Source organism: Ascaphus truei, chromosome 5, assembly GCF_040206685.1.
Source record: "Ascaphus truei isolate aAscTru1 chromosome 5, aAscTru1.hap1, whole genome shotgun sequence".
Lineage (NCBI taxonomy): Eukaryota > Metazoa > Chordata > Amphibia > Anura > Ascaphidae > Ascaphus > Ascaphus truei.
Genome location: NC_134487.1, coordinates 127,244,218 through 127,268,172, shown reverse-complemented (window position 1 = coordinate 127,268,172; position 23,955 = coordinate 127,244,218). Strand labels below are relative to the sequence as shown.

The following is a 23,955-nucleotide window of genomic DNA, read 5'->3' as shown; positions in this document are numbered from 1 at the left end:
GGCGAACCAGCTCCGCGACGTCATTTGCACCCCATAGACACTCCCACGGACGGCGCGCTTACCATGGCTAGGGAAAGCACCCGCTGTCCCTCAGCCTCCGCACGGGAGAAATATCTATGGATGCAGCCTTATAAAGTGTGACAGCGCTAATCTGACACTATTACACAGAAAGCCCCGTTGAAGTCAGTAGGGATTTCCATGCTGCAGTCCGGATCGGCACTATTGCACTTTACAGAACAAGGCTGCATCCCAGCAGGTGCTGAGCGCGCAGTGCTTGCCGCTTTTACTTATGTCTTTATGTCTCAAGCATGAGCGCGGTCAGCGCCAGCAGTGACACAGCCTAAGGGTTGTCTTTTGTCTCTGTTTTAATGGCTTATTGTCTGTAAACATAATTGCAATTGGTATCATCTTTCACCAAAACTATCGATTCTGTAACTCGAACTCCGATAAATACATCCCTGTTTGAATATTGCATTATCACCACTGCTTAGAGGAGGTTAAGTAACAAATAACAAATAAACCAGTTGCATTTTTAAAGAAAGAAGAGATGCTTTTGCCTTGCCTAAATCAGTTTATTTTACCATTTGATAATACATTTGTAAGTGACTTGTGTTTTCTTTTTAATCTATAAAAGGAAGTTGAAACCTATTTCTATGAAGGATTAAAGAAATGGAGAGAGCTGAACCTCACACAGCATTTTGGTAGGTGTAATTTCATTATTGTTATTTGAATCGGCACCATCACACTAAAAGGTACTTGTCCTATAGCTTTCTGCTGACAGCCTGGAAACAAACATGGGGGGAGCAAAGCATTTTTATATGAAAGGATTATTAGTGGCCCAAAATAGTACCAGAGACATGCTCACAGGATAAATAGTATAAGGTTTGCATTTTGTGCGATGTGTTTTTGCTAGCAATGTTATTTTAAAGCAGCAATCATACTTTCTTTTAATATAGATTTAGTTATAGGATTGAAGCAGGGGGTCTCCGGAGCTGAACTGTGTTAGTTTCATCTCAGGGGAACCCCTGCTTGTCGAGATACCTCCTTTAGGGGGTGCCCTGAGACGCAACCGCTGGCTGTTGAAATGGTGGATTTAAAGCTCCTGCGTCACGCTGGCCAATAGGAAGCCGTGACATCATCCCTTGCGGCTTCCTATTGGCCCACGTGATCAGGACACTTAAACCCGCGGAGCTGCTACCGGCACCCCCTACGGAGGTAAGTATCCAGTGGAGCAGGGGGTGCCCACAGCTGAAATTAACGCGGTTCAGCTCCAGAGACCCCCTGCTTCCCACCTATGGGGAAAATTTTTTTTGGGGGGAGCATCTGCTCCTTTAAGTAAAATAAAGCCCAATTGTTTGGGCACACATCTCATTAGTGTTGGTAAGTAGAGCGGGTGCGCGCGCCCTCTGTAACAGTCGCGCGCGAGTACCAGAGCGTGGAGGAAGGATCGCGGAGGAGGTGCTCGGCTGGAGAGTATGAGAGGGGGAAGGAGCGGCGGAACCAAGTAGGGAGACGGAGGTACGCCGAGGGGCGTGAGTCCCCTGAGTGGAGACCAGGGACCGGGAACGCGCGCGCACAGTGAGGGGGCCGCGCATGCGTGCAGACCGCGAACGGGAGCGTGACCGCGCTGCGAGGGAATGAGGCAGAGATCGGAAAGGGGAGGGTTAGCCGGAGGAACCAAGGTGACGGGGACACGCTGGGAAGAGCGAATCCCCTGATCCGTTTCAGATATATATAATATGTCATAAGAATGCCAGCCATCATGATGTATGTTGTATGTCAATAGGGCCCTCAAGGGTTTAACTAAAAATGGATAAGTGACACTGCTGCTCATAGTTTGGCAAACTGTGTTTGTGCACTACAACAGTACAAGAGTAGCAAAGCTTGTGAGGTGGCAAAGATTTTATTGTTTAGCACAGGCACTTTATAGGGTACTCTGCGTTGCGTACATGAAGCACCGTTGGGGAAGTGTGGCTTATTACCTTATGGTAATTACCTTAATGAACCCCATGGTGGTGTTTTTATAAGCTTGTAAAGTTAATTTAAAGTGTGGGTTTTTTTTTTTTTTTTTTTTAAACCTTCTGACACTCAACTGAAAGTTTTAATCTGGGTAGGGTTTAGTTCGTTATTATTGAGACTTTCTACCAAGAAGTGTTTTAAATGGAGTTTTATCATGGACGTTGAATTCACTTTTATTCTTATAGCACATGCAACCTAATGAGACTAAAACCTGCACCTCTAATTACATTTTTCATTTTTAAAATCCGAGTTTTACCGCATTTACTTCCTGCTTTCTATTTCTTCCTTTAGGTTATTGTGTTGTTGACCAAAAAGGATGTCTCTGTGCTTTATTTATCCCTCTGAAAGCAGTAGTCACCCCAAACTGTTTTTTTTTTCTCTCTCTAGCTTACCTGTATGGGGGGAGGGGTCCTTCAAGCTGATCCTTTGTTCCCTTACCTCAGGGGACACACTTGTATGTTAAGAATATATATTTTGTAGTTTCTTTGAGAAAACTACAAACAAGCCCCCCGGGGTCACCAATAAAAAGCTGTGACATCAGCACCCGTTGCAGCTTTCTATTGGCCTCCTGAGGCAAGGATGACCCTGTGGCCATTTTGAAGCAACTGGAGCAATATTATTATTAATTTTCCTTATTCCTTTTCTTGTGCCACCTTTCCTCTGTTTTTGCCCTCTCTGCAAATGATTCCCACATATTTCCTTAGCAGTGTTGTGGGCGAGTTTACACCATCTTGGGCGGTATCTGGCCCTTAGACTACCAGTTTTTTGCTCTTGCCTAGCCCTTTTAATGCTCTGCAATGCATTGCTGGCCCCTCTAGCTCTCAAAGTGCATGCGAGATGCAGAGCCGAGTATGGGACACATGGACATACTTAAAAAAAAAAAAAAATGTTTCCTGCAAGGTTTGTCAATCAGCACAAACGGTACCCCATACAAACTCGTCAAACCCAGGCTCGTGTTTGCATTTCTGTTCTTATTCACTGTCAACATGTTTGTTGTACGTATGCCAATGTATAGACTCATAGGACACACTTGTCTTTTATTGTTAGAAATGGATGAGTGACAATGATGACTAATGTTTTTCAGGTACATTCTACAAAGAAGTGAACAGCAAATGCCAGTCTTTCCATCTGCTGGTTTACCATCAGAACGCCATTGTGCAAAGTTTGAAGACCCACCTACAAGTGAAAAACAGCCTTGCTTATCAACCCCTTCTTGAGTAAGTATAAAATATATTTGGTTGCAGCTATATTGTGTTGGACTCCTTGGTGCATTGCACAAACCCTGTTGCTCTTACTTTGTCTAATCTATTCCCACATTGCACTACTTTCTGTCCAGTAATAGATCAAGGCAACCTGAACGGAAAACTGCGTTGCTTTTGTAGAATTAGATGTACTGTGTGCCAATTTGTTTCTTCTTTTTAAAAGGAAATGATCACTTAGATGAAAGTATATTGAGTTGTTTTTGCCTAGCATATGACTTCCAGTTCCAAAATAATAACAGTATGGCACCCAAAAGAAATCCACGATTGTAAGAATAACTTGCAGTTCATTAGGATGCAAAGCCATTTACAATCATTTTTCACGGGATGCATATTTTCAATGCTCTAGTCGGCTTTTATTTACTGTGGGGAAACATTTTTCATGCAGTAAAGTTTTCTCTTGCACCAAAACATTCAGTGTGGTTTTTACATTGGTACACAAGGACATTGAATGGGAACCCAGAATGCTGGAAGAGATTTATATGTTCATTTGCACTTACATTGTAAGCTCTGTGGGGCAGGAACTCCTTTCTCCCACTGTTTACTTTTGTATGCACTGATCTCTATTTGTATTATTTGTCTCTGTTTGATGTCTTGTTGTACATGTCTGTGTCTCGCACATGGTTGACACTATCTCAGAAATACAATACAGTGTCACATTTCTTACAGTCTCGTGGTGCAACTGTCTAGAGATCTTCAGGCCGACTTCTACCCCCACTTTAAAGATTTTTTCTTGGCTATTTCTTCATTGCTGGTCACCAAGGACACAGAGCTGATAGAATGGGCCTTCACAGCTCTGTCTTACCTGTACAAATATCTGTGGAGAATGATGGTGAAAGACATGCCGGCTATATACAGGTAAGCAAAAAAAGGTCCAGCTTTTGAAATCGATGGGTTTATTTCCTGCTTCCACAAATGCCCTCTAAATAGGGTTTAAAGTTAAATCCCTTCGCCGTGCCATGCGTTGCAGCCAGCTCTAGCGGTGAACAGGTTAAGGGTACAAATTTGAAAAAATATTGGTGTAAAGTGACACAGATTTTGTATCACCACGGCAGGGATGTATCCAAATGGGCAGAGGCATTTTTAAAACCACAATATTGCATTCAATTCCCACTTTTTTAAAGCTGAAATTCCCCCTACTCCTTTTCTTCACATTTGTTTTAAACAGATGGGTCTTCCAGAGCTGAACCGTGTTATTTTTAGCTGGAGAAGCCTTTGACCCCAACATACTTGGTCTTCTAGTTGCTGATGCTTTATTTCCCATATAGAAAATCAAAATGGCCGCCAAATCTGCTGCAAAGTCATCAGGGGGAGGATGTTGCAGCTTGGTATTGGGTGACCATCTTTTAATATCCAGAAAGGAAAATCTGCATCTAAAACGAGTATCTTAGAAATCAGGAGGCCGAGCTAAAAAATAGTGCTGTTCAGCTCTGAAAGACACCTTGGTCTGAATTCTGTAAAAAAATATACGAAAAATTAGTGCTGCATTTCTTTGGGAACATGTCTGAATATAAAATAATCAGATTTTGCCTCATAATATATCCTTGGATTTACTGAGCTGTGAGCCAGGCCAGATTTTTATTTTTATTTCTCTACAGCGTGTATTAATGCTTCACCATTTATTTATGCCATTGGGTAGCAATCTAGTCTGCTGCTGCAGTTAGATAAGGATGTATAATATTGTGTGCAGATCTGCATATGGGCTTCTAGGAATTTTGCTGGGATAATTCATGGATTTGTACACTTTAAACACTTTTACACTATTTTAGAATGCAGGTTTTCAGTTTATGCAGCTTTCTAACAAGCACGTTTCATGCTTTGCACTATTCTATAGTAATTTAGAAACATCTGCAGGTAAAGTTGTACCCTTGGCTTCTGAGGAAACAGTTGCTTTATTCTCGTTCCATTTCAAAGAATGAAGTCTGCGTAATCCACCACATCCACCACCAGTTTAATTTCTTTCAAATCTAAGGCTGTCTCACACTTTAATCTGGTCTGTAACTGTTTCATACGCTCATAATATATATTTTCTTTAACTGTGCACGCAATGTCTTGTATATAATGTATAACTTGTTAATTTATGTAACTGTATTTGTAACCATGTATTATTTGTTTTACTCTGTGCCCAGGACATACTTGAAAACGAGAGGTAACTCTCAATGTATTACTTCCTGCTAAAATATTTTATAAATAAATAATTCACTGTGTATTTTTCCCCCCACATTTATATCCACTCAATATCCATTTTAAAGGTTTGCTTCCGTTTTCTTTTTCCATTGAGTGTGTCCGAATGTTTTAGGAAGCAGTAAGCGCTTTGTCAACATACTGCAATCTTTCAATGATTGTGCGTTCTCCACATTTCAGTCAATAACTCTTGTTTTTTAATGTCAGTTTGTACAGTACCTTGTTGGCTCATCACAAACCACATATCCGAAACTTTGCAGCAGAAAGCTTTGCCTTTTTAATGAGAAAGGTAAGTAGCATTTTGGAGGGTTTCTTGTCTTTCCTTCTTGAATTTACTATATCCCATAGACATATGTGCATAGAGAACCTGCTCTCAGCAAAGTGTTTTGTTTAAATAAAGCGGTGTACGATTTTAATGTAACCTTTTTGAAAATTTCACTGTGTGACATAAATGTGTTTTGTAGCTGTATTTTCATTTAAGCATAAGGAAGTTCTTAATGATGGAAAAACTCCTCCAAGCCCTGGAAGCTCCACAAGTTCCTAAATGTTGGGGGCCCCCTGAAGGGGTTAATACTAAGCGGCTTTCAGCTGCAGAATGGAAAGTTTGTGGTGACTGTTTGCAGCCTACAACTGTTCTTTATTTATTTTAATAGCCCAGTTTGTGCCCTAAAAAGAAGGCACATAGCAATAGAATGCAAAATATACAATGCTTGGTGATATGCTTTTATGTTATTTATTTTATTTGCATTGTTTTATTGGTGTGTGCTTGTTGTTTTTTCTTTTGATGCAGTAGGACCTAGCCAAGCTTTTTACAGAGCAGCACATGAGTTTTTATTTATTTTAAGTTGCGCCACTTTGTCCTCATCTTAAGTACATTTTGTAATTAAATAGTCCATTTATATACCCATTAATTGTGTGATCATAAATGCCTCACTGTACTGTACGTGCTTGGTTGCTTTGTCTAAATGTATTGTATATGTAAAATTAAAGGCTTGTTGGAAGTCCTTGGCAACTTCTTGCCTTTGACCTGCACCTTGAAAATCACAACGATCCAAACATTGCTCCTCCTTTTATCTTTAGGTTCAAGATCTAAATGGGCTCTTCAATTTCATGTTTATGGACCTTGAAGACCATCCCCAGAAGGTGGAAGGTTTGGGGCAGCTACTCTTTGAAATGTGCAAGGGAGTGAGAAATATGTTTCACTCCTCTGCCCTAAAGGTAATTAACTACATAGTGTCAAACACATGGACGTGAATTAGCACTGATGGTGCCAGAGGGTCATCACACACACACACACACACACACACACACACACACACACACACACACACACACACACACACACACACACACACACACACACACACACACACACACACACACACACACACACACACCACACACACACACCACACACAATATTGTGCACTTTTTTGTTAACATTTCTTACATGTTCATACATACATTTTTTTTTTCTTTACCATTGATGAAGTTTATTGCTGAAAGGAATATACTGTTGATATTACTGAAATTGACTTTGGGGGGGGGGGAGCCTCTGGAGAAGGATTGTTGACTGTTATGTTCTGTTAGTGTCCATTTTATGTGTAAGAATGTGTGTGTGTGTGGTGTGAAAGAGATTCGCTCACCGTAGATTTACGACTGTGCCTGAAGTAACGCCCACTTTCCTGCTATCAAGAAGTACCTGATTACTATAGAGAGCTGTTATAACGATCTGTAACATAATTGGTTTAAGAATTAAGGAGTGGTTATTATAATCTGCCTAGTAACCTATTATAAACAAAGGAATCTAAAGTGTATATAACGTCTGCTTGGGCCCTCCCCTAGCAGAGAGTCTCATTGACTTTTGTGTGTATGATCATACTCTGCGCTGTACTATGCAATAAACTACTCATTATATACGAACCCGTGTTTATGTGTTTGCAAACACCGACACCATTATGTAAAACATTTATTTTGTCTGATAACTGAAATTCAATGTAATGAGAAATCCACATATTGGTCGTATGGGTCTGGTGGCTTTTGTTGCGAAACATAGAAATTAGCCAATATATGCAGATGAGTGGTTGCACAATATTGTATTATTGTATTTAAATGAGATAGGATGTATTAAATGGTTTTAAGCAGCTAGTTAGTCCAGAAAAGTAACACAAGAACATGGTGTTCTAGTCACACACCTTAATATGTTGAAAGTGGTGTAGACAGGGAAGGGCCTGATGGTTGCTATGTGTCCCCATAAAGCAGCAACATCAGTATTAAAGCAGCAGTCCAAACTGCTGTATTTTTTTTTTTTTTTTTACAAAATGTAATGTAATTTTCCCCCTTTTAATATGTGCATCAATACGATCCACACAACAAGTAATTCGCTAAGTTGCCGATCCATTCCCCTGTGATCGATAAGTGAAGATACGGCTCGGGGGTTCACTAAATGGCTGTCAGTGCAGCAGGAGAGTACCAAAGATGCAAAGTTCTGTGGGGAACATCATGTGACCAGACTGTCACTAGATACAGTTGGTGCCCTGCTAGAGAGAGGGCAGGGCTCAAAAAGGGGTGTGCCAGAGCCTGTTTTAGAACAGGAGGGGGATGTGACACTAAATGGTTGCTATAGAAACAAAAAATGCTTGTTGCATTATAGTACATTCAAATTTTAATTCAGAGTTGTTAAAAAAAAAAAAAAAAATATATATATATATATATATATATATATATATTTTATACAAGTATTTTCTCATAGAACAGAAAACCCCCCAAAAAAACACACATGTAGGATATTGCTTGGTTTGCAGTTTTAGGAGCCATGGTTGAATGTTGCACTTCTGCATTGACTTCTGTGGTGTGACCTCCCAGGCTTTAAAACTGCCACTTGCCGCCAAGCCAGAGGTCACACTGCAGATTCAGTGCAGCAGCGCAGGTCCCGGCACCAGGTGTCACCCCTGTGCCTCGCAGCTGCTCGCCTCCCTCTCCACTTCAAGGGAGCAGCTGGACAGTTATTTTCAGCAAGTAATTGCTACTCAACTAAAGAACAAATAAATTAAAAATAGTGCCTCATTGCAGTATGTAAGTGCCCCACCACTCGTGTCGTTTTGGCTACATCGCTATTTGTAAATGAATATTTTGGTAGCTGTAGGGAAGTTCTTACGGCTAGGTCCCCAGTACAGTCATTGGGGCCGGGCCCACTAGCTGCATTGGCGCGCAATTTGCCACCGCGTTGCTCGACCTAGATTTTCTGAAGACAAAAAAAATTGTCTTTAGAACTGGCGACGGAGCGCTGGCCACCTGCCCCGTCGCCCAGCCACAGACTGGAGATCGCGGTTTCCACAGCTGACTCTGGAGCCATAGCCTAAGACACATCTTTGTGGTCTGATGATTAGTGTACAATATAAGGACTAACATTATGCGTTACCGGCCCCACAACAGTATAACTTTAGAAGTAATAAATTCAATTAAAGATGTGTTAATGCTGTTATCTCCTTCACTATTTAACCTGTCCACCTTTTGACAGGGGTATCATTGATCTCATTCTGTTTGTATATTCTGTGCCTCACATATTATCTCTTTGGCAGGCTATAGGATTAATCCTACAGAAGCTGGGACCTGTGACGGAGACTGAAGAAGTGCTGCCCTGGAGCATGGTTGGAGAGGCCTTCAATCATTTTGTGGAATCTGCAACATCTTACGTCCACAGAGAACATTTTGATACACTTTCTAGCAGCATGCAAGTATGTTTGCGAAAGTAAAAATTATTTGTGTGTGTACAGTGATACTTACTATATGCATGCTTACGACTTGCTCCTCAAGTGTATGTATATTTATGCATGTATGCTTTTTCCACGGAAATATTTGTTAAAGTTAAATTAAAAGTTGCTCAAGCAAAAGTAGTGTATATGTATAAGATGCAGATATGCAGAGTCTGAAATAGTGGTTTATTGTGTGTCTTAAGTTTCTACTTATTAGTTGGGAAAAAGTGATGGACATTATGTATCCAGTGCAGCAGTGATTCAATTTGCGTTTTTGTTTTTATTGTTTATAAAGAAGTGTCTCCTAGCACTGTCAGAGAAAATGGTTCCAAGCAACAGCATTGAATGTTCAGAGCAAATAGAAAGATTACTGGAAGCCTGTTCCATACTTGTGGAACACGGGCAAGGTTCGAAGATTCCACAGCCAGAGCGGCTGTGTCAGGTGAGTGTAACACACGGGAGACCTTACCCTCCATTCTTTTGATGTGTCCGGGGTTTGTGAATTCTCTTTTCTTTGTTTTATTTTTTTAGAATTTGACCGTAATCCTGCGAGTTCCCAATCTTTCAACAACATGTTGTCAGAGTCTTCTGAAACTTGCTTCTACCTTGCTTCTCAATGAGAACATTTCTCTGTCGGACACAGTGATAAAAGGAACCGTAAATAAGGTAATCGAGAGCAGCATTGCAGCAACAAAATACAAGAATGCAAAACAAAATCTATTTTTATGGTTGAAGTCTGTTGGATTTTATTTGCAGAAGCCTTGGGGGGAGGGAAACGTTAGCTAGTTAGTGAATATATTTTTGCAGTGATGCTGGTAAAACATCTAAGCAGATACATTTACACACATTTGAAGAGTTATAGAGATCATCTAGGTATGTATATCTTTACATAGCGCCCACAGTGTACTCGGCACTTTACACATACAATACAGTACAAGGAATTATATCAGAATAACACAACCAAGTCCGACAATAGGAAAGGAAATCCCTGCCGTGGAGAGCTTACAATTCAAGTGCTATCATCTAACATTGGCATCTTTTCTGGCTGTATGAGGCAGTACTTACAGAAGGTTTTGTCTATTAATGCTAATAGCATGTTAGATAGGGTTAGTAGATGCTTGGATGTTTTTGTTAATGAGGCAGCTTACATTGAAAGGTGTGTTTGTAGTATTGAAAGTTTCACCCTCTCAGAGCAAGGTGTGCGAAATCATTATATAGAATGCTTTGTGTTTGTTACAGTGGTGTATTTATTGAAATCCTCTATTGACTTATATGCAGATCAATATTGGAGGAAAAAAGGTAATAAAATACAAATCGTTAAAACGGGAACTAACAAATTCCTTTATAGCTGAGAAGTAGCGGGCATCTAAGGCTGGGACTTTGGTCCCTGTGCGGCCTCGTGCGAACAAGAGCGCCACCGCACGCACTCCTGCAGCCCAAGCGTTTTGTGAACTTGGCTGCAGGAGATTGTAGACGCTATGTGGGGCATGGCTGGGGCATGGCGGATGTGTCACAAAGCTGGTTCGACCTCATTGAACCAGCTGACGTGCGCTGACGTCATGCGACAGCTGCCTGAAAATACTACATTTGTTGTTTTTTCAAAACGCTCCCGCGACAACGCACCTCTTCGCAGGCACTGGGGTAACTTGCATAGCCCACTACAGAAAGAGTGCTTGCCGGGCGCGCCCACGCAACGACGCCGGCACCATAATCTCAGCCTGAAGATAACTGCTGAATATGATCGCTTTCAGTACTGACTGCTTACAGTGACATTCATCGGAAGAACGTGTCTTGATTTCTCGCTCAGATGTTCCCTAAGGAGTTTATTTTAAACAAATGTCAGTACAACGTTGATAGAAACTTAACATGTTTATTTTGCAGGTGTTTGAAAGTGGGTTTGGAAGGAGTTTAATTTTGGATTTCTCTGAAACAATGTTCCGTATGAAGCCGTTTGAGCAGGTGAGGATAATTTCTTCATACATACTTTCTTCTCTCTAGCTTCATACGTTTCAACTTTTGTGTGGCTTAAACCGGCCGCAGCGCTTTAAGGCTCGCCACACTTCCCAATGAATGGCTCATCGCCTAGTAATTTGGTAGTTCACAGAAGCTACAATCAGGATCGTCAGGCTTGTGGAAGTAAATATGGACTGAATCCTTTCAGTGACGCTGTTCTTCCAGCACAGAGGTGTTCAGATTGTGCATGGCTATGGCAGCCACAGAGTAAATCTAAATGCCACCTGTGGATGACTAGCCTGTTAACCCTTAACTGCCGGATAGGAGTGGCGCTACAAGTATTGTACAAAGTTTTTAACTTACAATGTATGATAGTGATCAAAAATCATGAATAGCTGGAAACTATAGAAAGCTCAATTTGTCAGCAGTGTCATTTTATTACAAATTAACACTGTTTTTTTTAAAATTTATTTTTTAGCACTTCCTGCCGGGCTTCTTGCAGTACGTGCTGCCTGTCTTTACAGAAGAAGACACTGCAGCCAAGAGTCAAGTCTTGGTGATCTTAACAAAGCTTATTCTGCAGAAAGCTCAACCTCCTACTGTAGCCTCGATGGCATTTGAAAAGTATCCTCTTGTTTTTGTTGCAAAACCAATTATGTAAGACCCTTAACATTCTTTGTTATTGTCACGTAACATTTGCAAGTTGAGATTAGTATTGCCCTGTGCACTGCTATAAAACATTTACTTTTCATTTTTAAAATTGTACAAACTTGTGCTCAGTCTCCATGTTGCTGCACTGTACTTTCTCCAGTATTATAGTGAATGATTATACTTTTTAAGCCAAATGAGACATGAGGGTATATTTGCTGTCCACATTTCCTTTTGAAGTTGCATTGATTGCTTTGCTTTAAGTTTGATGCCTAACAGTGGCCTCTTCACGTCCCTGCTGCAGTTGCCCACTGATTGTTTTATGACCTCAAACTTGTCTTAAGCACCATGTCCCTTGAGAAATATAAATGGTAAAATACTTCTAGTGAAAAATGAATAAGATGGAGAGAACGCATCCATATATGTAAAGAACAATCATGTTTGAGAAGGAAAGTTACCCTTGTGTAAAACAAAGATGCTGCATTGTAAATATTATACTAAACATTCCCAGTCTCATTTTAGAGAAAAAGCCAATAGGAATAGCCTGTTAGCCACATGTTGATTTTTCTAGCGTGACAATGAACTGCAAGATGACGGTTTGTTACCTGTTAGCAAATCACAAAAGCAGCGTGTCAATGTTTGCAAGGGCAATATAGATATAATAAGGAATGCAGTGCATTGTGGACCAGTATCAACAAATGTTTTGTTTTTGTATGGTTTTAATGTCGGAGTCTTTTTCTCCAGGAGCAGGATAGTGGAATGGAAGGGAATACTTTATACCGCAGTGTATTTCTTTAGCAGGGTGTGTAAGCTCCTGAACATGTAATATTGGCTTCCTTGTGGTTCTAGATCAGTATGTAGCGCAAAGCTGGCTGTTCTCTCCTAAGATTCTAGAAGGTATTTCTACATGTATGTGCAAATATAAATATGATTATCTCTTCTTCTCTAGAGCCCAGTCAGAAAGTTCGGAAGGGGAACAATCTGCAGTACTGGACTATGTTTCATCTGTGATTCAGTTATCAGAAAGCCAAGATATCAGTGATTTTTCTCATTCATGGGCTGCTCTGGTGGTTCTGCCTCATTTAAGGTAATTAAGCTGTTCATTCGTGAACAAAGTAGAGCTCTCAAGCATCACGTACGCTTTACATTTTTAAAAATAATGTTCTAGTTTTGTAGTGCAAGAAATAAATCCTAAAAGACCTACTCATGAAAGCAGGATGAGGAAAATCTATTACATTTTACACATAATGTCACTCTTTGTTTACTGATTTGCATTCTGACTCCCAGAATAGTTGGTATGGGCAGTCTATGCACTGGTTGAGTATGTAGAAGAGTAGAGGAGCACAGCTATCCACATCCAGGATAAGAGAAATAAGTATGGGCAACTCCAAGTGAAAATCAAGTCTGGATTTATTAAATCAGCAGGGCAATGGGTAGAAAACCGCACCAAAGTGTTTCATCCCGCAGGACTTTCTCAAGGTGTAGGGAACAAAAATACAAGCATACTTTTAACAGCGAAATTTTGCGCCAAAATCGGCCCATAGTGACGTCATCACCGCGCGACTCGGAAATGAGTCGCGTCAGTGAAGCGTCATCCATATAGGGCAATGAAGTTGGCTAAAATAACATACATTGAATAGAAAACTTTATTGAACAAAAAAACAAACAAAAGGACAATAAAAGATCCATGAAGCATGGACCAGGAAATGAACCATCAAGATGTATATGCATGTAACAAAGACCTGTGGGATCAGGAGGAGATAGTCACACAACTAAATATATGTATCTATAGAGATTATATACACGTGTTGAACACCAGGCACCCCATGCATCATTGGAAAGATAAAGATAACAGATAATAATAAATCCATCAGTCCCAATAGATGCATGTGTGCACCGGTGTACATAGAAAAATAAACCCCTCTCCAGAGCCACTCCAGGTATATGAAAGAAACCCTATATTCCTACCAAAACTAGGGAGAGTATAAATGTGCCCAAATATAAAGAATAACTGGACTAAATATCAGAAAACAAAAATTATCCAGTAAATAATATATAATAATTGGTGGACACATATAAAGCTAACCCATACAGAAACTGCACAAAAAGGAAAGAAGGAAATAAGAGGGGGGAAATAAAAATATGGTTCAAATATTAAAAATGATTAAAAATATGTTAAGGGAATGTGTGCAGAAAGGACACATAGAAATGAACCATAGGTATAAACCATAATTGAAGTCATATCCTCATCAATCAGTAAATCCTACGAAAAATGGAACAAATCAAATGTTCATTCCTGCACACACAAAGCCTATGAGGAATAGCAAATGGACATGATATAAAGGACAAAAAAGGAAAGAAGAATAAAGGGAAGGAAAATCATAACATGTATAAATCTATATGATGAAATATACACACATAATACATTTCACAGAAAATGGATTGGATATGGATTTCTACATGTTATGATTTGCCCTGCTGATTTAATAAATTCAGACTTGATTTTCACTTGGAGTTGCCCATACTTATTTTCCTTATCCTGGATGTGGATAGCTGTGCTCCTCTACTCTTCTACATACTCTGACACACACTCTTGAGGATTGCACGCGGAAGAATCTACCTGATCCGGAACTGCAGTCAGGTGAAGGGCTATACAGGCATACCCCGGTTTAAGGACACTCACTTTAAGTACACTCGCGAGTAAGTACAAATCGCTCAATAGGCAAACGGCAGCTCACGCATGCGCCAGTCAGCACGTCCTGACCAGCAATACCGGCTCCCTACCTGTACCGAAGCTGTGCGCAAGCGGGGAGACTATAGAGCCTGTTACACATGTGTTATTTACATCAGCTATGCACGTATATGACGATTGCAGTACAGTACATGCATCGATAAGTGGGAAAAAGGTAGTGCTTCACTTTAAGTACATTTTCGCTTTACATACATGCTCCGGTCCCATTGCGTACGTTAATGCGGGGTATGCCTGTAGTCCCTTCGTTATTACCTGTCTTGTATTGAAACATTCATTCATTTATCCCATGGGTCATTGATGTTTCATTGGGGACTGTTCTTTGTGGTGGCTATGTGGGCACCACTAGGTCCCTATCTTTCCCTGGGATGACCATCTCTGTTATTACACAGTTCTTCTGGATTCCTTATAAAGGATTTATACTTCTGTGGGCTTGCTGTGTGATGCACCAATTACCACATATACATATGCACTGGTTGAGACTGGCACAGGCTTGTGGATCCTGTATGCAGAGGGGGGAGCCGACAGGGGAACAGACAGTACTGCTGTCTCGGGCCCTGGTGGGATTAGGCGCCCAGCCTCTTTCCTGCACTTCATTTATGGGCATGGGGTCCCTGGAGTTGCAGGCAGCACAAATGGGGGGAAATCCTGTCCTTTCTGCTGAGCACAGAGTGGGCGGAACCATATGATGGAGAACAGTGTGAGGCTGGATCATGTGGCGAGAAAAGTGAGAGGGATGGCCAGATCGGGGAGACAGACCAACGTGAAAGGGAAGAAGAAATATAGAAAGGAAGAGATCGAGAAATACACAAGAGGGAAAAGAAAGATATGAGGGGGGAAAGAGGGAGAGATGTGAAGGGGAAGGAAGAAAGAAAATGCTAGGAACAAGATAGTCATGATTGATAGAGGATGAAGACATGCAAAGGAAAATAAGAAAGCTGGGGAGGGAGAAACGATATTAAATAAAGAGAATGGCATGAATTAAAAAAGGAGAGACGGAGACATAGGAGTTTTCAAGAAAAGAAAGAAAGCATGTCTGAGAAGAGATGTGGGGAGGAAAAAGGCATCGAGTGGGAGGAAAAAGAGAGGAGGTGGAAATAAGAGAAACACAAGCGGGGAAAACGGACAGAAAAAATGATATGAAGGGTGTAAGAAAAGAGACATCCTGGGGGGAGAGGAGCGATGCTGTTTGCCGGGGTGAGAAAGACAGGCAGGGGGAGGCGGGGACAGAAAAACATTGGGTTAAAGATAGAGCAGAGGAAAAAGTGATTGAGAAACATATTGGGGGAAGGAAAGAAGAAAGTCATCGGGGAAAGGAAAAACGTGAAATACATGAAGAAGATAAATAAAAGAGGGGTGGAGACTACAGTTGTTACAGTAGTTACTGTACCTCTGAGTTCTCAAATCATGTAATGCGCCACAAGTTTACATTTGTATTGCAATTAAACATGTAGAACATATCCATTATAAGGGTAAAAGGGGACGATAGACAGCACTCTGATAGTGTTAAATTTATGTAATTTCAGGGTGCACGGAACAAAAGGGGACCCTTATTCCCCTGTATAGTACTAACAAATCTACGTAAGTACCAGCACTCACTGTCTAATAGCTAAATGATGAAAACAGTTGTAATGCAGAATAAACATTTAATAATAAAACAAACCAGAAATAAATCAAATGTGTTTGCAGAAACCAGTATCACAAATGGGCATGTCACAAAGTGAGGGGGGGGGGGGAGGAAAAGGGGAAAAAACATGAAACACAAGGAATATACACAAAGAACGGAAAGTATGCTAGGGGGGCGACGTTTCGAAGGACTGCCTCTTCATCTGGCCCATTCCCCCTGGTCCAAAAGGTCCCAGAGGTACTTCCCTAAGCCTCCCTTCCCCTATAACTGGTCAAATCAGACACCCCTGAAAATAGATAGCAAACATACAGTGTAGGCTAAATACAGCTAAACAGCTAATAGCAGGGCAGCAAGAATCCACTAAAGTCAATGCCAGTAGTTCAAGTACCATAAGAAACTGTGGGCAATGGTACAGTAAAGGCTGAACACAGCTTGCAAGAAAGCTTGTGCTCAGCACTCCACACGAGCACAAGGAGCAGAGCCACAGAGCGTTTGATTACTGTCTTCATTTGCTATTCCCATTTACCTTTCATTGACTGTTGTGGACTCCTGGTGCTTCTTTGCAAGCTGCTTTCTTGCAAGCTGTGTTCAGCCTTTACTGTACCATTGCCCACAGTTTCTTGTGGTACTTGAACTACTGGCATTGACTTTAGTGGATTCTTGCTGCTATTAGCTGTTTAGCTGTATTTAGCCTACACTGTATGTTTGCTATCTATTTTCAGGGGTGTCTGATTTGACCAGTTATAGGGGAAGGGAGGCTTAGGGAAGTACCTCTGGGACCTTTTGGACCAGGGGGAATGGGCCAGATGAAGAGGCAGTCCTTCGAAACGTCGCCCCCCTAGCATACTTTCCGTTCTCCGTTTTTTGTGTATATTCCTTGTGTTTCATGTTTTTTCCCCTTTTCCTTCCCCCCCCCCCCCACCCCTCACTTTGTGACATGCCCATTTGTGATACTGGTTTCTGCAAACACATTTGATTTATTTCTGGTTTGTTTTATTATTAAATGTTTATTCTGCATTACAACTGTTTTCATCATTTAGCTATTAGACAGTGAGTGCTGGTACTTACGTAGATTTGTTAACATATCCATTATGTTTCAACATACACAAGGATCCTCTTAGCATGAATATATCTATTTAAATGCACATATCAAGTTCACATGCATTAGCACTTTACTAGTTGGTCTTGGCATTAACCTGTATAACTAAAATGAAGTGTGTTACTTTGTTCTATTTTTGTTTTTGGCCTCTCTTATGTAATACTGTTAGTTATTTACGATATCCATTGGATTTAATAGAATTCATCTACTGAATTTTCCAATTTTCAGATAGCAGCTTCAGTCTCCTCTTCTTTTTTTCAGGCCTTTGAAGAAGGACAGAATTCTGCCGCTTGTAACAAACTTTATAGAATCCCTTTTTTCTGCAATAGGCCAAGGAAATGTCACTAGGGGTAAGTTATAATATGTGCTAAACCAGGTAATACTCAAGGTTTTAGAAATGGCATTGTGACCTGCACAAATTGTAAGCCTTGTTGTAGATTTTTGCCATTGATTAAACTCAGGAAGAATAGTTTTTTCTATTGTTGACTAGAGTTGGCAAATGCTGAATTGAGCGGGGGGGGGTCCTTCTTTCCATTGGGTAAACATGTGGATATTACCTTGTTTGTTATAACTCTAATGTCAAACTTGACGGAACAATGTAAACCTATAATTGTGCGTTTCGATACCATCTTGGAGCTATTGTACTTTAGTCTCAAAATTAAAATGCTGGTTCCTTAACATCTTGATGGAAATATAACTTGCATGGTTGAGCCTAAATTGTGCCATGTTTACTGGTATGTATATCTTTATAGCTATATACTAGCTGAGAGACCCGGCGTTGCCTGTGAGTTAAATTTCCCGCTCCCTCCTCTCCCCCTATTTCTGTGCTCCCCCTCTTTCTCCGTTCCCCCCTCCCCCCCCCCCAGAGGGAGGGAGGGACAGTGGACAGGAGGGGGGGGGGGACAGTGGACAGGAGGAGGGGGGGGGACAGTGGACAGGAGGAGGGGGGGGGGACAGTGGACAGGAGGAGGGGGGGGGGACAGTGGACAGGAGGAGGGGGGGGGGACAGTGGACAGGAGGAGGGGGGGGACAGTGGACAGGAGGGGGGGGACAGTGGACAGGAGGGGGGGGGACAGTGGACAGGAGGGGGGGGGACAGTGGACAGGAGGGGGGGGGGACAGTGGACAGGAGGGGGGGGGGGACAGTGGACAGGAGGGGGGGGGGGACAGTGGACAGGAGGGGGGGGCAGTGGACAGGAGGGGGGGGCAGTGGACAGGAGGGGAGGGGCAGTGGACAGGAGGAGGGGGGGCAGTGGAGAGGACAGGACGGAGGGGTACAGTGGACGGAGGGGCGGGACAGTGGACGGGGGGGGGAGAGTGGACAGGAGGGGGGGGACGGGACAGTGGACAGGAGGGGGGGACGGGACAGTGGACAGGAGGGGGGGACGGGACAGTGGACAGGAGGGGGGGACGGGACAGTGGACAGGAGTCACCCTTACCGCATGATTTCAACTGTGCACCCCCCTTACCCTATAATAAATATAGCCTTCTCTGAAGTTGACCTGACCTGCCTTTTTAGTCTTTTAGCAGCCACCCAAAATGGAAACACACAACCTTTTATACCACCCTCCCATTTTAAAACCACACCACCCTCCCATTCGACTTCCACCCCCCCTCCACTTACCTTCCCCCTCGGTGCGCCTTCCCCCTTCAACAGGGGGGAGCAGGGCAGTGGCGGCCGTGCGGGACATGCCCTTCCCTCCGGGAGATGGCCACGGGGAGGGCAGAGCAGCCTCTTCCGATCGCCGCCCAGAGGGGTGCACAGTTGAAATCGTGCGGTAAGGGTGACGACAGGGTGGAGTAGTGCGGAGCACCATTTTAATATTGTGAGCCAGTGGCATAGGGGGGAAGGTGCACCAGGGGGGTTATGGTGGGGAGGGGAGCTGTGGGTGAGGGGGGGGGGTGATGGTGGGGGGGAGTCAGCGGGGAGGTGAGCTGTGGGTGAGGGGGGGGTGATGGTGGGGGGGAGCCAGCGGGGAGGTGAGCTGTGGGAGAGGTATGGTGAGTGTGATGGGGTGAGAGTCTGTGGCAGTATGTGTGTGTCACAGTGGGGTAGTTGTGTCTGCGATGTCAGCGTACCTGTTGGCCAATGAGAGTCACGGACCAATCAGATTGACCACATCTAGTAACAATCTCACAAAATTCAATTTTATATATATATATAGCGCCCACAGCTCTTCTTGGCCCTTTACAACAGAGACAGTACAGTGCAGGGAATTATAATAAGTGGAACAAATAAGATCAGACAATAGGAAAGGAAATCCTTGCTCCGGAGAGCTAACAATCTAAGTGCTATGAGACTTAGAGACCGCAGGTGAGGGAATAGGTGCAGTAGATAGCAGTCATTGGTAGGAGTGACTGGGTGTGGGCAGTAGCCATTAATCTAATGAAATGCTCCCTTTAAGAGGGGAGATTTAAGGTTAGTCTTAATGTGGGGAGAGAAGGTACTTGGCGTATACGAAATGTGAGCTAGTTCCACAGGTAAGGGGCAGTGAGGGAAAAAGGTTTAAGGCGAGAGAGCAGTAGAGGTGGAAAGGAGATAGTTGTGGCTAGAACGCAGTAGACGAGCAGGGCCATATTGAGAGATCAGAGCTGATATGTAGGGAGGAGCAGGTGAGTGGACAGCCTTGAAAGTAAGGCCGCAGCCAGGTGAGCGCAGGCTTGCGACTGTGCGTGTGATGTTATGCGCGCCTTAACTGCTGCGATTTGTGGCCTGGGTAGACGCGATGGGGAGGCGTGCCGCTCGTGACCCGGCCGTCGCGCTGCAGAATCAAATTTGTGATACTTGGCACCCCGTCGCACTGGCGCATGCGCACACGCGGTCCATTTCCGCAATCATTGCCTTAAGCATTTTGATCGTGTCACTCGCACGGTTGCTCGCATGGTCGTGCTAACCATGGACGCGGCCTAAGGAGGAGAAATTACTACTGGTATGTTGATGCCAGGCTGCACATTGACATTGTAAACCCTTTATCTTTTCATGAGTCCTGTTTTCCACCCCCTAGGAACGCTGTGTGTGGTCTGCCAAGCTGTAAGCACACTCCTCAGTTTAGATGACTCTGCTGAAATTCTGCAGATTGTTCCTGCAGAGCGTGTAAAGAGCTTGTTACTGTAAGTTATGCAAATTATGTGAATCTGGTCAGATTTAAGTGTGTAGTTTGTTACTAGTGACTTTGTAACATAATGACATTGGCGATCAAGTGGTTTGCCAACGGAACAAGTAAAACAAAACAAAACAGAACAAAAAACTATTATATATTGTATAATGCCTTAGAATATCAATGACATGCTAATAATGGAATGCTTGCATGTCCCATCTTTATATGTGAAAATAGTTTACACTGCTGTTTGAGGCTCTCGTGTTTTCGTTGCACCAAGCCCATTTCTAGCCATTGTGACACTACTCTCTTGCTATATTGAGGGCATGGCTTCCAAATATTAAATTCTTCTAAACATTGCCCATAGGGGATGTTGTAGAACCGAATTTATAGGTTATAATGGTACCAAAGAAGATGTACCATATATTGGCAAGCCAGGACGGTGCATGTAGAAGGCACTAGAACATGTGTTTATTGAGAAGTTCCCTTTTTTTCCCCTTTTATGTTTGACTGTTGCTGACTTGCATTGTGCATTTATTTACTTCCAGGGCTTTTCCCTCTGATCCCTCGGTCTTGCTGTTGGCTGATCTCTACTTCACTAGATTAACATTCTGTGGTTGTCAAGATCATCTGTCACAAGACACCCAGATGGACATCTTTTCTAAGATGCAATATAATATTTCAGCAAATTCCTCAAAGGTAGTATTTTGTATCCTATTAATAAGATGCATACATGAATACATTTTCTAACCATACTTCTCTGTTAGAAAAAGACTTTCGAAAGTTAGGTTAAAGCAGGAGTCACCAACCTGTGGCCCACATCTGTATTTGTTATGGCCCGCTTGATACTCGGGCATTAGTTACTACTCAGCTCTCCTCACATCTTGCCCCCCCCCCCCCCCCAGTCTGTGCAAACGGCCGGCGCTGGAAGTTAGGCTTTCCCAGAAGTAGGGGCCTACCTTTCGCTTCCTGCCCCGGCAACGATCTGCTGCGGGACCGAAGACCTCTCCCCACCCCCAAAGTAAAATGAGTGAGCGAGGTGGGGTGGGGGAAATTGAGCGAAAGAGAGGAGGGGGGTTGACTAAGAGAGGAGGAGGGGAGTGAGCGTGTAGTAAGTCAGTGGGACCGTGATCCGCCCACAACATTTTGCCCATTTATTGGCACGCCTGAAAAAAAGATGGCCTAATCCTGGGCTAAAGCATATGATTATGGGGAGTTCAAACGAGACCCTCCCTACCTTTTGGATCACGGTGAGATTTGTTTTTCCCATATTTGTGGCTCTTCAAACGAGATGCTCTCATACAGTGTTTCAGGCTTTAAAACGTACTGTCTAAATGAACCATGTTAAAACAAATCTACATGGTATATTCTGTGGATATTCTTCTCGTTTTATACTGGTTTGAATGTTGGACTTCAGGGTCATATCTTCAAAGCTATGAAACATATGGGGAAAAATTAACAGAGCTGACTTTTTGCATTTCTATTATTGCGGAGAACCTTCCCTTAAAAACATGCATGCATAGAAATGCCCAAAGTGCAAGTTGCTCATCAGTTGAATGGCAGAACACGTTAGGATTTGGCATTTTGAACTGCATATACCTTGAGTGATTTTGTTTCTTTAGAAGAAAAGAGAAAAAAAAAAAGACTGTTTAATGTTTTGTACTTGTGTTGAAAGCAGTTCATGTAAATAATTACCCTTCATTTTTTTTCCGTCCTAGGTGCGCCTCTTAACCATACGAATTCTAAACCATTTTGAAGTTCAGCCTTCTGCACGTCTAGAGGTAGGAGTATGTTTGTAAACTGAACTATAAAAGACAGGACAGAAATGTGCTAAAAATCTAACCCGGTGTTTACTCTGCTCTTCAGGAACCCAGCATGGGGGAATCGCAGTCACTGTTTCCCATACTGCTGCAAGCGGAACTTGTCCCTGCCACTGTCCATGAATATCGGGAGAAGCTTCTTCACCTGAGGAAACTAAGATATGATCTTGTGCAGACATTGGTAGCGAAGGGGGATTTGCAGGAGGTAAGTGTTTTTGCTAAATGTATTTATACGTTTTCCAATTAAAATCAATGATGCTTCCCTTCCCTTGACTCGGACGGCTTCGGGCGACTTGGCGCCGTGGCAACGCGGAGTCAAACGATGCAGACGGGGGGTGCAGGGCTAAAAGGTTGCGCACCCCTGTGTTAGACGGAGCAGCAGAATTTCCAAATGTGCTCCATGGCTGACATTGTGCAGCGGGAGGAGGAAGCTGTTGCCAGTTTTTCCCCAGCATGCTCTTGATTCACGCGCACATTCTGTAGAACATACGCGGCGGGGAGCGTGAATGAGTCAAAGGGACGCTGGAGATTTCCTGTCCAGCCGGCCGGCACGGTAACGCAGGAGGAGAAAGTCCGATGTATTTGGAGTAATTGTACTCCTGTTTTTAATGACTATATGTTTGATTGTAGGCAGATATGTTATCCAATTATTTTATTTTTTTTGTAACATATTTAAAAGGATCTGGACAAGTGGTGCAGTAATTCAACTATTTCCCTTTTGTTTTTACAGGTGCCTCTGAGATATTTATTGGCAATGTTGTATATTAACTTCAGCTCTCTCTGGGATCCCATAATTGAGCTCGTCATGTAAGTATTTCATAAACTAAAGTGGGAGAAAACGCATGTACATTTACACAGGAAGAGCATCTTCAAGTAACTGTAATGTAGGTATTGGTTTGGGTCAGATTGAAATGCTTCCAGTTCTTGCACCTATCTTGCCGTTTTCAATGCATTGATTTGCATAAACATCTGAAGACTCGGATGAAATAAAAGCATGGGTAAAATGCGCAGAATAGGTGGGCCAAGTGGTTGTTTCCTGCCGTCAAATTCTGTCTTTATTGATTTACCACGGGTCATTCGCCCATCTTAACTTCTTCTTCCTACTGAGCCGCTCCACACCTGTTCCAGCCATTAAATCAATCCTTGTTTCTCTATTTCAGGGGTGGCCAACTCCTGTCCTCAAGGGCAACCAAAAGGACAGGTTTTCAGGATTTAACTGCTTTAGCACGTCGCTCAAATTCTGAGCCACCTGTGCTAACGCATGAATTTCCTGAAAACCTGTCCTGTTTGTGTAACGTTATCTATTGTTAGGCCGCGCTTATAGTGCCGGCGACGCGACCGATGACTTCGCCGTCGTCGCCATTGCGAAAGTTATATTTTAAGTTTAAGCGGCGTCGCTGGCTACAAGGCCAGTGACGTCACAAAAGGGGGAGGGCAGAGGGACGGAGAAGCTCCTGATTGGCCACAAGGGGGGAGACCGTAGCCGAAAAAAAAAAAAATATCAGTGACTAGCAGATTTTTGGTAGCACTGTCGCTCCGACGCTTTGTCGCCGTCGTGTGCACTATAAGCGCCGACGACGGCGACCAATACATTTGTTTTGACGCGACAGTCGTGCCGCTGGCACTATAAGCGCAGCCTTACAGTTTGCTGCTCACACTGCTGGGAATATTGGCAACAAATGATCACAAACAGGAAAGTGTTACAATGATCTTGCACTGCTGGGGAGGTGTGCTAAAATCTGCTA

At 42.8% G+C, this 23,955-nt stretch overlaps 1 protein-coding gene across 1 annotated transcript in view; it reads left to right on the top strand.

The window, feature by feature from the left end:
- The window catches only part of UTP20 (UTP20 small subunit processome component), a 105,579-nt gene that overhangs the window by 3,634 nt on the left and 77,990 nt on the right, over nt 1-23,955 (top strand). Inside the window, exons 3-19 of the mRNA XM_075600661.1 lie at nt 635-701; nt 3,104-3,236; nt 3,948-4,136; nt 5,670-5,751; nt 6,543-6,680; nt 9,044-9,199; nt 9,513-9,659; nt 9,749-9,883; nt 11,099-11,176; nt 11,649-11,827; nt 12,768-12,905; nt 17,555-17,643; nt 20,298-20,403; nt 20,939-21,089; nt 22,109-22,171; nt 22,257-22,415; nt 22,941-23,017. Coding sequence (XP_075456776.1) covers nt 635-701; nt 3,104-3,236; nt 3,948-4,136; nt 5,670-5,751; nt 6,543-6,680; nt 9,044-9,199; nt 9,513-9,659; nt 9,749-9,883; nt 11,099-11,176; nt 11,649-11,827; nt 12,768-12,905; nt 17,555-17,643; nt 20,298-20,403; nt 20,939-21,089; nt 22,109-22,171; nt 22,257-22,415; nt 22,941-23,017 — 2,087 coding nt within the window. The remainder of the gene's footprint in view (nt 1-634; nt 702-3,103; nt 3,237-3,947; nt 4,137-5,669; nt 5,752-6,542; nt 6,681-9,043; nt 9,200-9,512; nt 9,660-9,748; nt 9,884-11,098; nt 11,177-11,648; nt 11,828-12,767; nt 12,906-17,554; nt 17,644-20,297; nt 20,404-20,938; nt 21,090-22,108; nt 22,172-22,256; nt 22,416-22,940; nt 23,018-23,955) is intronic.